The sequence below is a fragment of the Python bivittatus genome, unplaced genomic scaffold (assembly GCF_059951505.1).
Source record: "Python bivittatus isolate LINGU-HERP-01145 unplaced genomic scaffold, Pbiv_v1 ctg000790_np1212, whole genome shotgun sequence".
NCBI lineage: Eukaryota > Metazoa > Chordata > Lepidosauria > Squamata > Pythonidae > Python > Python bivittatus.
In genome coordinates, this window is record NW_028277110.1 from 7,265,833 (window position 1) to 7,278,996 (window position 13,164).

Sequence of the window (13,164 nt, forward strand, 5' to 3'; positions counted from 1 at the left end):
TGTTTGCCAGAATAAAAGCAGAAGCCAGTTTTGTTTCTGAGGATTTGGAGCCGCACACTGCCATTTCACTTGTCCTGTGACCAGAGGGGATCTACAGACTTGATTAGTTGGTGTGGTCAGCCGGGTGCTCTCTGCTGATGCATCACTTGCAAATTACCGTTAAGCATAGTTTTTTCCTCCCTTCATGTGTTTTTCCTCACCCAAAACGGACCTTGGCAGCAACTAAGGGGAGGTATGGAAAGGGAGGCGCTGGCAGGTCAGGAGGAAGGCCAGTGGGGAAAGGGGAAGAAGTGATTGGGGCCCTGGCCAGTAAGACCCCAAAACACAGAACAGCTGGAATGTTCTCTCTTTGTTTGCTTGTCCACACTACTTGCTAGCTGCCCCAAGCGTATGACTCCAAACAACGGACAACAAAGCAAACCAAAAGGGACAAATCAACAACGAAAACCAGGGCAACATACTTAATAGTAACAACAATACTAAGGCAAGCAAATGTGCAGATGGATGCTTCCAACAAACCACATGGAGCTAAGAGGTGGATGGACTAAGAAGCTTCTAATGGTGAGACTCCATCTTTATACGTGATTGCTGTACTTGGAAGCAGATAGGTAGATCTGTACAGGAATTTTTCCATTTTGGATAGGGGATATGGGAATATTGGTCTTGAAGAAGAGCAACAGAGCTGTCAAAGAACCCTCCCAAAATATTCTGGCTGATGGAATATAAGAGTGGTTTGGGGGGGAGTGCCCAAAGTCCCCCCCCCCTTGCTGTTCTGTTGTCACACATTCTGGAGAGAGGTGAGTGGGTGCCCATCTTGCCCCTTGGTGACGCTGGTCGAGATGCCAGGACGACAAAGAATCTACCAATTGCAGCCCTGAAACTGCCCAGCAGGAACATGGCAAGGGCAGCAACACTGCCGGGCCTTCTTGCTGGGGTGGGGCAAAGCTCAGCTATGGGGGGGGGGGGAGCACCGTTTACGTTGCCGTAGTGGAGGATGGGAAGAAGGCCCATTACAGCGGCTGTGGGATGAGCCCAAAGTAGAATGCCAAAGAGACCAGAATCTGAGCAACGACCTATTTTATCTGCATGCTGTATATATCTGGAAGTAAGACATGCTGAGCTCTGTAAGACGGACTCCCATATGAGAAAGGGTACACGGAATTGCAGCCTTATGTGGCTTCCAAGCCTATAGGACTGGGAGTAAGCCCCATGGAATACAGTGGGACTTGCTTCAAAATAAGCCTAGCCAGAATTAGTGTCATAAGGCTGTAAGGTGGAAAAAACAGGAAAGAGATTGTCAGCCAGGTGGACCAGATGAACGCCTATTTGCTTTTACTTTACTAAATCAATAAATAAATAGACCATCTTATATTTTCAACTCTTACGGGTCACCTTTCCCACCCACTCTTCCCCAGCCTGTGCCCCTTGCAGATGTGTGGACTTCAGTTCCCAGCATTCTCAGCAACGGCCCTGCCAGTTAGGGATTTGGGGAAGTCCACCCATATGAAAAGCACTCAGGCCAAAGGGAGCCGCCCTGGGCATGTTTCCTCCCCCTTTCACAGAAGGCCCTTCCCTGCCTTGCCCCTCAGTAATGGGCTGTGCTCTCTTCGGGCTCCCAACCCCTGTTCCTGGGAAAAAAAAGTCTTCCTCTTCAACGAGCACCTGCAGAAAGCAGGAGATCATTTATTCATTAAATGTCTATGCCGTCAGACTCCCAGCGACTCTGGGTGGTTTGTACCTGTTTTTGGCAGGATATAAATTAACACCAATGAAGCACAGGCAGTAGGGTTTGGGATCTTCATCAGATGCCTTCAAGACCCACCGATTCTGCGGGTACCTGAGTGGACAGTCACCTGAGTATATTTTGCAGCGCAGGTTCCTTAAGCCAGAAGATCTGTCTGTCCGTGGCAGGCCAGGGAGGCTGTACTTGCAAGCCCATCCTTCTCTGAATTAATCCAACTGCCCAGATTATGAACCCCAAGCTAATCAGGCTGGTCAGATAGCAGTTGCTTCGTCACATTGGCTGCGTTGAGTTGGTTTTGTGTTGCTACCCAGGCTAGGCGGTGAGCTGCTGGTTCAGCGCAGGGGGGCGATCAAGGATGGTCAGCCCCCTCAAAGTGGCTGGGCCAAACGCAGCACCCAAGCTACCCCCGGACGGCAGTGGTCCTCCGCCAGCCTCGCCGGGCAGCTTCTCAGGGGCAGGGGTGTCTCGTTCAGCCCACCCAGGAAGGTTTGGGCACTGCCAGAAGGCCTGCTGTGTCGGGTGGCAGCAGCAGCAGCAGCAGCAGCAACAGGGCACGTCCGGCATTCTCTGGATCTCTGCAGCAGGAAAGGCTGGGGAAAGGATCCATTCCCCAGTGCTGCCTTGAGTTTTCGTTTTTGAGAAAAGAGGTTTCCTGCAACTTGAAGACAGCATGGCAAGGAGGGAAGTTGTAACTCAGCTCTTTGTCTCCTGGCTTTCTAACAGCAAGGAAGTCTGTTTGTTTAAACTTGATAAGCAACCTTTTAAGGTCAAGGCTCCCCCCCCCCCCCCGCCACCAAGATTTAAGTAGTAATAAAAATAATCAAGGAGCCTTTGTACATGTGGGAATTGCTCCATACTGCAGTGGGAGAAAAGACCTCAGGCTGGGCTACTTCCTCATTGCTGTGTCATTTTGTGGCAAATTTGCAAAACAGACTTGTGGGTATGAACTCAGCCATTTCAATGTGATGGCATTAAATGAAACCTCCACAGTTTTCTAACGCCTGCATTTGAAAGATGAAGCCAACTGCAGCTTCATGCAGGTTAGTGCAAAAACATCACACCTTTGAACAGTTCCTGTTATTAAACTTTTGGTGGCTGCTTCATAATTTATACTTGAAAATGACATCTGGGTGGCTTGCAAAAGTTCATAAATAGATGAGGCTAATGCATTGTTCAATCAATCAATCAATCAATCAATCAATCAATCAATCTTATTTCAGTCATAGACCAGCATACAACCAATGACATAGCTCTTACGCTACAGTAAGTATAAAAACAAAAATCATGTTAGTAGCATAAAATAGAATGTGAATAGAATTATTGGGGTAAAATTGCAGTGTGGAGATATTATAAACAAAAAAATCCTTTGTAATTACAGTTAATTTTACAACAAATAATCTAAATACTGTAATTGACTAAAACAAATAACTATAAAATGGTATAAATAATACTAAAATTTATAAAAGACTACAAGAGTAATAAATTTTTATTCTAACTGGTCATATCGGATCAATTATTATTTGGTCACCGAGTAGGGAGTTAGACTTAAGATTCACACCTGATTAGGGATGTTACAGCATATTGTACCGATTGTAAAACAGAATTTAGCTGAGGACAATGAAATGAAATCAGATTGATCTGATAGAAGCAACTTGAGATAGAAGGAGTCCGAGTGACCTGGGTGTTTATCAAGAAGCTGGGATAATAGTCCCTGGCGCTCATGCATTGTTCTGTTTGTGAACTGATGACCTCCTTCCAAAGCTCTTCTGTTGTTTTCTTTTGGACAGGTGACAATTTTTAGTTGGATAATATCCCATTGAGAGTCAGTTTATTTTTTTATTTATTACTCACATTTATCTCACATAAAGCGACTCTGGGTGGTATACAACAAGGATGCTGTTCATCCTTAAGTATAAGGTGCTTCTAGACATGCACAAGCATTTTGCTTCTGTTCCCCTGTCTGTGAAGAAAGATGGAAGAAGCTGGGGGGAGATTATAAACAGAAGTTGATCTCATCTGAGACCTATCTCTGTCTACAATTTTGTGAAATAGGGAGAACCATGCTCTTCTTCAAAGGAATCAGATAAAGCACTTTCTGTCTTTGGAAACTAATTGAAATCTTCTTGAAAAAAGGGTACTTCCTGTGCTAATATGTTTCCCCTTTTCAGTTTTATTTCTGCAATAGAGAACTTGCCCAGTCAGGGCTCCTCTATCTGGGATGTAGGTGAAGCTCCTCACCTGGGCAGCCCCAGGGAATGGAATGAGCTCTCTAGAAAAGCGTGCTTCCCACCCCCCACCCCCAAGAAAATGGCAAAAACATCTCTTTCACCTAGCTTTTAATTGATTTTTAGTCTTTGTTTTAAATACTGCATTTTGTTTTAAATATTGTATGCTGCCTTGAACGTTTATGTAAGTGGGAAGGTGGGGTGTACGGCTAACAGTTTAGCTAGTTCACCCAGAAGCTTCAAAGAGCCGTCACTCTGCATTTCCTGGGTAGATCGGAACGTCTGAAGTGAAGGTTGGCTTGATGCCGCTATTAGACATGTCCTCAAAGAGGTAGCCATTCAAGCTGCCGTTTATTTCTGAGCGAATGTAGAGTCTCTCCAGCATCACCTGAAGTGTATATGTTGGCTGGGAAACAGACCACAGTTGTACATGGGCAAGTATGATGCGTGCTGGCTGGTATGTGGGTACGGGCTTCTGCAGCCCCTGTATCTTTGAAAAGGCTAATTTCTCCATCATTTGAGAAAATTCCCTCCCTTTAGCTGTTTGTCTCCATGGTTGTGCATTATTCAATGCTTTATAGCCCAGTCCAGCAGGGCTTGGAAAAATTTCTATAGTAGCCATCATAAGCTCTCATTGAACTTTTATTGTTGTGTGATCATGTACGTATGTGTGTGTGTGAGTGGTGGTATCAGCGAGCCCAGGCTTGCACACGCTGCTGGGTCCCAGCACATGCTGCAGACTTTTAATATCCCCCGTGCCTGGTTCTCTGACTGCTGCCCATTCATCAGGCTGGCGAGTCTAGCTGGTGGCAGGCAGGCTTTTTTTCTGCCCTGGATAACTTATCCTGCACAGCATCTTTCTGGAATAGAAGCGTGTTTTACAGCTGGTGCCTCCTCAACCTTTCTGTGCCTTTCAGGGTTTGTTTCTGGGAAATATTTTTTTCTGCCCTTGCCTTTATTTCCCTTGAGGGGAAATGCTTTTTTGAAGTGGTTATTTTTCAAATGGAATTTAGCAGAAGCTGCCTGTCATACAGAGAAGAATGAAGGATGTGTCTTTGTTGTTTGGTAGACATTTCAACACCGCCAATTTTTTTGCATCCAAATTCTTAAAAAATAGTTCAGATCAAATCAGCTTATTATAGCCTTAAGGCCAGATACAATAAAAATTGTATAAATCTTTCTTTAAAAAATAGTTTGAAATTGACCTTCAGTTGTCTTCACCAACAGAAGAGCCCAGAAAGTGCATTTGAGTTCCTGAAGTAGCCAAAATTCCCACCAATCCACTCACACAAAAGCAAAAGGAACTTGCACTCCTCCCCAAGTCCCCAATCTTCAGCATATGCCTTTTGCAAAAAACAATAACATATATATAAATAAAAAACAAAAAACAATAAACATATATATGTTGCAAAAAAACTAACATATATATAAATAAAAGTCTGATCATTTGCTTGGAGGAGACCTATTCTGACGTAAAATCATCATTCCGTCACCATTTTGTTTAAAAGTTGTGATACAATGTCAGCATTTTGGTACTGGACTTTTTTGCACAATAGCTCTAATCACTAATCAGTTCTGTCTATACGACCCTTCTCTTCTTTGGGCTGCAAATAGCAGCAGGCTGTTGCTTGCCTGCTTGATTTTTTCAGATGATTAACTTGAAAGAGAAATTCCCAGAAGATACATTCTGAATTGAGGCTCTTGGGGAGAGGGCACAGTAAGTGTCACTTTGACTTCAGGAGCTGGGAGGCAAGGTGAGGCCAGCTTCCACCAGTGATGAAACTAGACCACTTACAAGTTCAGTCTTGCAAAAGAAAATACCAACCTCACTGGAATATCGGTGATGCCGCAAATGAGTGATGGGACCACACAGGTCCAGAACTGCTTTTGAACTGTTACGGAGTCCAACTTGTGTGAACAATAGTTATTACAAGAAAACTACCTCTGTCTTGGTAGGAAGGATCACCATCCTCTGGTGATGGAAACGGGTGCTGTGACACTCTCAATCCAGAGTGGTCTCTAGTGGTTTATCTTTCTCTTCTCCCTTATAGTACGAAACGATGCCTTTGCTGTTGTCCCTCAAGTAACCTTCTGCCTCCAGCCTCTTCCCATATTGCTGCTGTCTAATATAGATGCCCGTTTGCTTTAGCTGGGTGGCTGGGATGACCTTCACAGCATGACCTGGAGGGAGGGCATGGTTTTGGCTTAGAAAATCCTATTTAATGGATCCATTTTAATAGTAGGTAGTAGACAGAAAATCCCAAGGCTATAGACCAAACTGGGAAGCTTAAAAAAAACTGAGGCAAGGCCAAATCACTTTCATACTGTTGCTAAGAAGCTACATGGTTATGCCCATATAGTCACCAGGAGTTGCATTTAGCTCAAGGGAGTCCTTAGCCCTATTTTTTTAAGAGAAGAGAAGCAGAAGAATAATAGGCGATGTAAAGAGATCTATAAACAACCTCTGGCATTATTTTTTTCACAGATAAAGTCAGTCAGTTCCACTTTCTAAATGCAAGCAGTTGTATCTTTTTCTGTAGCATTTTCTGATCAGAATTGTACTCTCCCAACCTCATTTAGCTCCTATTAGGGAAAATATGCAATAAAAATAAATAAACAAACAAACAAACAAACAGATGGTCCTGAAAGACAAATAGAAGCTTTGGGATCAGATTCAAGTTGTGAAAGTGATAATTTGGGAGTGGGGATTAAAGAGCTCAGCTCCTTGTTCCATGGCTCTGATCCACGTCAGGTCCAAATGTTATCTCCAGTTTGGCTTGCGTGCTCCAAAAAAAGCTGAGGCATACAGCTAATAAGGTCAGAAGTGGAAGTCCAGGTTGGAAGATGTGCCTCTTGGTCTCTGATACCAGTGTGTTTGGGCTGAAGGTCGGGCACAGACTCATTCCCTGCCCCTTTTCCCTTCCATCTATTCCTTGCAGTCATCTTCTTGTAGCTTTAATTTTTCAGGAGGTGAGCAGGAAGACCGGTTTCCTGTAGGAGGTCCTATTCCAAGGAATGCCCCTCTGCTGTTTGGCGATGGAAAGGCAGAGGCTCCATTGATCATTTGGGTGCAAAGAAAAAGCAGGAGAAAGGGCTGAATCCCCAGTAAGTGCTCTCCTGTTCACTCTTCCAGGAATGGAGACGCAGGAAGTAGTAAAGGAGATGTACTCACCTACTGGCCTCTCTGTGGTAGTTTCCTGCAAACTCTTGAGGCCTCCAACTCCTCCCTTTGGTTGCAGGCAAGAACTATAGTTTTAAAGAGCCACATGTGTGTGATTCATAAACTTATCACCGCTTGTCTGGATTACTGCAGTGTGCTGTATGTGATGTTGCCTTTGAAGTCCACTTGGAAATTGTAATTGGTACAAAATTGCCATGGTTTGTGTATTCAAGATCAGGGCCACTACAACAATATTATGGTTGCTATGTTGTTTACTAGTAGGTTCCTGGGTGTTTGCCAGAGTGCTGGTTTTAACATATAAAGCTTTATATGGCTTAGCATTGCGTTCTTGGTATAGAAGCAGTCTGCTGAATTCGTCATGTGTATATCTTACCAACATCTTTTAATGGTACCCCAGGGCCCATAAGGTGAAAGGATTGGGGACTTACACACAATCGTTTCAGTTGCAGCTCCCTTAATATGGGACAACCTCCTTCTGGAAATTAGTCTAGTGCTTCCAGAAGCTACAAAAAAACTAAGCTGTTCTGGGGGAACTCCAAGGAGTCAGTTGTGCCTATCATATTATTGTAGACTGACTTTTTAAGTTTTATTTTATCTTTTTGTCAAGTTTTGTTTTTATGATGTAAACTTCTAGGAGTCACTCTGGAGTCTGGTGGTACAGGTAGTCCTTAGCTTACACCCATTCATTCAGTGTCCGTTCAAAATTATGGTAGCGCTTAAAAACATGGATGTACGACCAGTCCTTGAAGTTCCGGCTATCGCAGCTCCCTCACAGTCATGTGATCATGATCTGGCGCTTGGGTGCCTGGCTCGCGATTACGACATTGCAGAGAGCTGCGGCCATGTGACCACCATTAGCGGCCTTCCCTGATGGCTCCTCACAAGCAACGTCAGTGGGGAAGCCTGCAGGGAAGGTCGCAAGTAAGTTGCTCTTGCTTCTTCTCCTGCCCACTGGCCCTCTCCCAGCCTCCCCCGACTTGCGCAATCCCAATCCCAATTGCCATCGTAACCTGAGGACTACATGCATAAAAATACAATAAAGAAAGGAGGACCCTGTCTTGGAAGAGGTATCTCTTGGGTGAGGGAGGAGATGGGATCCATTGCCTAATATGGTGTATATTCAAACCTTCTAAAATACCTTGTTTTTGGATTCAGCAGACCACTTTTTCAGGGTAGCATAAGCAATATTTTCATTTGGGATGTTCAGCTCCATTCCCTTACAAGTTGACTCAATTCAGCAGGACTTACTTCCAGAAGACCAGATGTTTACATATGGCTAAATGCTGCTAGGCAAATAGTATTATATCATTTTAGTGTGCGGGCTTTTGACTTTGTAGACTGTCATAGGTGCATTTGATTTACGACAGAAGAACTTGCTCCCAAACAAGACTTTATGGAGATGCTTGCCTGTAGCAGCTATACTGAAACCAGCATTTTTCAGTACAGGAGATAATACAGGTGTTTATGGGGTGTGTGTGTATATATGTGGCTATAGCACTTTACTTCAGAAGTGCATTTTTTAAACATGATTAACATGATCTAGTATTATGTCAAAAGCCAAAATGACTGCATTGACCACAAGGGGGACTAGTCCAAATTCCTTTTTCAGGACAGCTGAAGTTTTTCAGAATAATTGCAAACTTTTGCATCTCCAAGCAAGAAAAGGGGAGGGCAAATGTGGCTGGTTTAAATCTTAGTCACGCACAGATGGATTTGGTCAAGTATGGAAGCAATCTTAGCACCAACCATCCCCCTCCAGTTTAATGGATAGGAGAAATAAATAGTTGGTAGTCCAGCTTCTTTCAGAAATGTGAAATCAGATCTGCTTTCCTCCTCTGTAAGATGCATAGATCCCTGGGTGTGTGAAAAAGAGGAGACAAATCAACTGGGCAGTCTTTATAGCAGGCTGCCTTAAAAGGCAGGATATAAATTTAATAAATGAAGAAGCTGTATCTCACAGTATCTTATGTGTGAGCTTGGGAGGAAGCAGGTTCTCTGGTCCTTCCGTGTCTTGCACCTATGACATAGACCGATCCTGGCCACCTCTTTTTCTGCCATGTCCATGTGATACTGACCATCACCTCCCCAACCCACACCTGAGGGAAGTTAAAGTCATTCTTGGCAGATCTGGTGTTAAAGAAATGTTTCTCTCCTTCCAGGGGGAGGGAACAGGATCTCTCTTGGCTGGTATTGGCATGGGAAGTTTTTCACACTGGGCCAATCTCCCTTAACGGCCAGGTTTCTGGGCCAGCCTCTGCTGTGCTCCAGAAGAGCTCTAAACTGTGTCCAGAAGCACAGCTGCTGGGGGAGGGTTATGCAGCGAGGCTCTTCCAGCTGCCAGGAAGTTGGGCTGATCCAGGTCTCTGAGTCAGGGATCTGCCTGGAACCTGGCGGGCGGAGGGCCTCCTCTCTCCATTCCTGCTGGCTGCTCTTCAGGCTGGAGAGGCCGGGTTCTGCAGGCCCAGCCATCTCTCAGAGCAGCGCTGGGGTTGGTGATGGTGAGTGGAGGGCAGTCTTCCTCTGATGGCAAGCTGAAACAGAGGCTACCGGGACAGCTAAATGTTTGCCTGTTTAGTTTCCTGCTGGCTAATGGGGCAGAGGGCTTTCCCTTGCCTGGTGGCACGCAGAAATGTTGGGACTGCAGCTTTTCCGGCTTGCAGCCGCGCTGGCTGGTGAACTCTAGGAGCAGCGGTCACGGGCAGTCTAGTGGGCACCAGGTTGGGGAAGGCTAGTACAGTGGATCATACAGTGGATCATAGTACAGTGGGCTCTGTGTGTCAATAGGAGTTATTTAGTCATTACTTTGGCCTTCACCTTTTGGGCAGGAATTCAAAGTGGCATACATATATTCCACCTCCTACTTTTCCTGAAACCACCACCTGATGAGGTAGGTTGAGCCGAGAGCGAGTGGCCCAAAGTCATCCAGGGAGCCTCCAGGGCTGATGGGGGACTAGAGCTTGGGCCAGGTGTACCCAACGTCCAGTGGCTTCCCCATAATTAGGAAGTGGGGATTGCGGTACAAGCTCTGCCCCGCCACCCCCTTACGTAGGCACATGCAGAGAAGGGGCGGAGACTCTGTTGCACAGCTGGGATGCTGACCAGGCCATCCAGTCCTAATCCAGCCCCTTGACTACAGTGAATGGATGAAAATCAATTCTACTGTCATGAAAACTTACTGTGGTGAAAAGCGAGGTAGGCAAGTGCCAGCCCATACGCCCCCTCCCCTCAGCCTAGGGGTTGCAGCGAGTTGGCCCGGGATTCAGGGGAAGGGGCGCGTTCAAGTCCGCCTTCCGTCTCGGAAGCTCAGCCCGGCCGACTGCGCAGGTTTGCTGTTGAGGAAGTCCGGAGGGAATCGGGGGCCTTCAGCCAGGGGCGTCTCCAAGGGAGTGGGCTGCCTGCGGGCTCCCTTCCCCGCTCCTCGTGGGGGCCCCCACGCCCTCCCCGCACTGGGGGACCCAAGCAGGCGTGGCGGGCGGTGAGGGCGCCGGAAGGTTCAACCGCGGGCGCGGTAGGCGAGTGGCTGAGGGCACTCGGCGAGGGGAGGGGAGGGGAGGTGGCCTCGGCCGGCCTGCCGGCCACCTGCGCCTAGAGCCACTCGCTTGGACAGCGGCCGAGGAGGAGCAGCCCTCCGGCTGCTCTCTGTGACTCGCCGAAAGTGGCCCGGCAGTGGGCGACCAATGCCAGGATGGGGCGGCTGGCAGCGCGCCGGCCCTGCTCGGGGAGACTACAGCGGCAGCGGGACCTCCACGAGCCGTGGGAGCTCGGAGGGCTGCACGGAAGGAGTCCCGACGCAGCCTTGGGGTAAGAGGGCGGTCGCGCGAGAGCCGCGGCGTTTCTCGGGTCCGGCTGCTGGAAGTGGTGGCCGCGGTGGCGGCCACGCTGTGCCTTCGGGGAGCGCCGCGGGAGCCGCACACGCCGCGAGGCTGACTTTGTGCCTCGGTCCCGCCGGGGAACGAAGGCAGCTGCGGTTTGGGGCTGCCTTTCCCGGCTTCCGCTGGGGGGAACGTGAGCGAGTGCAGAGAAGCGGATGCCCCGGGCCGGGTCCGATGCGGGCCTGGCCGCCCAGCCCTGGCCTGAGCAGCCGCTCCGAAGAGCGGGGCGCCGTCCAACCCTGCCCTCGGGGGCCCCTTGGCATGCCGGGGGCTTCAGACGTTTTCGGGTGGTGTAATTGGCCAGCTAGAAATAATCCCTGGTGCCCCTGATTGAGGGGCAGAGCTCTAGCGACAGACAGCTGGCCGCGCTGGAGTGAACTTCTTTCCCTGCCCTGAATCTCTCACGGGTTCCGCGGAAGCCCGTTTGGAAACGCTGGACCGCACCGCTGGCCGCCGAAGGTGGTGGAGCTGCCGGGTGCTGCCCACCCCTTTTCCTTGTGGAGGGAGCTGGCTAAGCACGTGCCCCCCCCCTCGTGCTGGGGTGGAAGGGGTCCCTGGCCATGTCGATGCCCCTGCGGGGATGCGCAAGTCCTCTTCTGGCATCAGTGTGGAAGGCGCAGAAGCGGAACCCGCTTATGCAAAGTACAGGAGCCTCGTCCTTTTTGCTGACTGGCTGCTGCTCCCTTCTTTCCCACCAAACAGCCAAGAGCTGCCAAAAGAGAAGGTGAGGTTGCACCTAGATAAGAACTTAGGCGTGTCCCAACCCATCAGCTAGACCAGCCATGATCCCCACCCCCTTTTTAAGCTAAGGTCTACAGGTCTACTGTAGAGGAGGCACATCCATTTTAATGCTCTTAACATTCCGTCTCTACAATGGATTCTTTGTTGCCTTGAGCGCCACAAGCTTTCTACAGTCAGCTGAGGATGTAAAGTTGGCCTCTTTAAGAAAGAGCTACTGTGAGTCTCTTCTCCCTGGGGCAGTAACTACAAGTTGTGGTGCCTGTATGTTACCCCTTCCCCCAACGTTAGGCCCAGAGGTTCTGCATGCCCATGGCAGAAAGCTATTGTGTCCATGTCCTGCTAGTGTGCCTAACTAAAAGAATTTTAGTCTTTTAAAATAATTTAAAAAGTTCTTTGGTGCTGCAACCTGCTGGGAGTGTTTCTTGCCTGGGTGCCATTAAAATGTAGGGGTGGGGTTCAGAGCTTTTCACTTACCCTCATTATTTTAATAGAGCTTGAATCACTACCGCTGAATGGTAGTGGCTGGCTAAGCCATCTGTAAGGAAGTGAACGAGCCTGCCTTGTGGATTATGGCTACAAGCAGTGCAGGCGCTAGTGACTAGGCAGCTGTGATGCTCCTACATGGACGGCTTGAGTTGCGGGGGGCAGTGGCTGAGGCATGGTATGGCATGGCACGAGCTCAGGCCTTCATACCGACTCTCCCATGCTGGCTTCTCCCCGCTGCCAGCTGCGGAAGAGGCTAGGCCTTGGTGCCACAGCATCGGCTTTTTGCAGAAGGGTCCCCAGGTCAGCCCTGTGGGAAAGGCTTTTGTCCTAAGATCAGAAGCGTCCGCGCCAGCCGGAGCAGTCTGCTAAGCCAGGTGGTCTGCAGTGGAAAGCCTGCCGAAATGCCAGTCACACATTCCCTTTCAGGGTAGGTAACATTACACAGAACACCAAGGGGGACTGCTTTTCCTCCGCTTTCTATCCTTGCTTTCAAAACAGCTAGACGCTTCTTCACGTGTTGCCTTTCAAGCTTCACACCTTTTTCTTTTTAAGGACTTCGGACTCCACCCAACCATGATGTTGTCAGTCTTGTCCTTCACTCTTCCTTCATACATCTGTTTTGCTATTTGATCCTCAATTTCAGTTTCAGCGCACGTATTTCTTAAGTACACCGTTCCCTTTGCATTCAACTTATTTTCATGTTTCTCCTGACATGACTCTAACTTCCATGTAACCAAGAGGGCAGAAGTGCCCTCTGACACATAGACATTTTGCTTCTTTTAATAAGCATTCATTCCTTGCAACAGACTACATAATAGCCATTAGCGTTGTATTAGCATCTTAAAATTTTTCCATGTATTTTCCTATCTTTAGTAAACATTCTGTCAAGCTACACCAATTTATCCACTTCAGTTT

The 13,164-nt window shown here is 47.9% G+C and overlaps 1 protein-coding gene across 6 annotated transcripts in view; it reads left to right on the top strand.

The window, feature by feature from the left end:
* STARD8 (StAR related lipid transfer domain containing 8) overlaps positions 1 to 13,164 on the top strand; it is a 92,636-nt gene that overhangs the window by 12,541 nt on the left and 66,931 nt on the right. The window contains exon 1 of one of the 6 annotated variants that reach the window (XM_088129257.1): positions 10,235 to 10,342. The exons of 2 other annotated variants lie outside the window; for them this stretch is intronic. In XM_088129257.1, the coding sequence (XP_087985383.1) occupies positions 10,294 to 10,342 (49 nt within the window). In that variant the 5' untranslated portion in view covers positions 10,235 to 10,293. Of the gene's footprint in view, positions 1 to 10,234; positions 10,343 to 10,463; positions 10,952 to 12,506; positions 12,677 to 13,164 lie in introns of those variants that run through there. 3 more of the 6 variants (XM_088129254.1, XM_088129253.1, XM_088129258.1) reach the window with 3 other exon arrangements.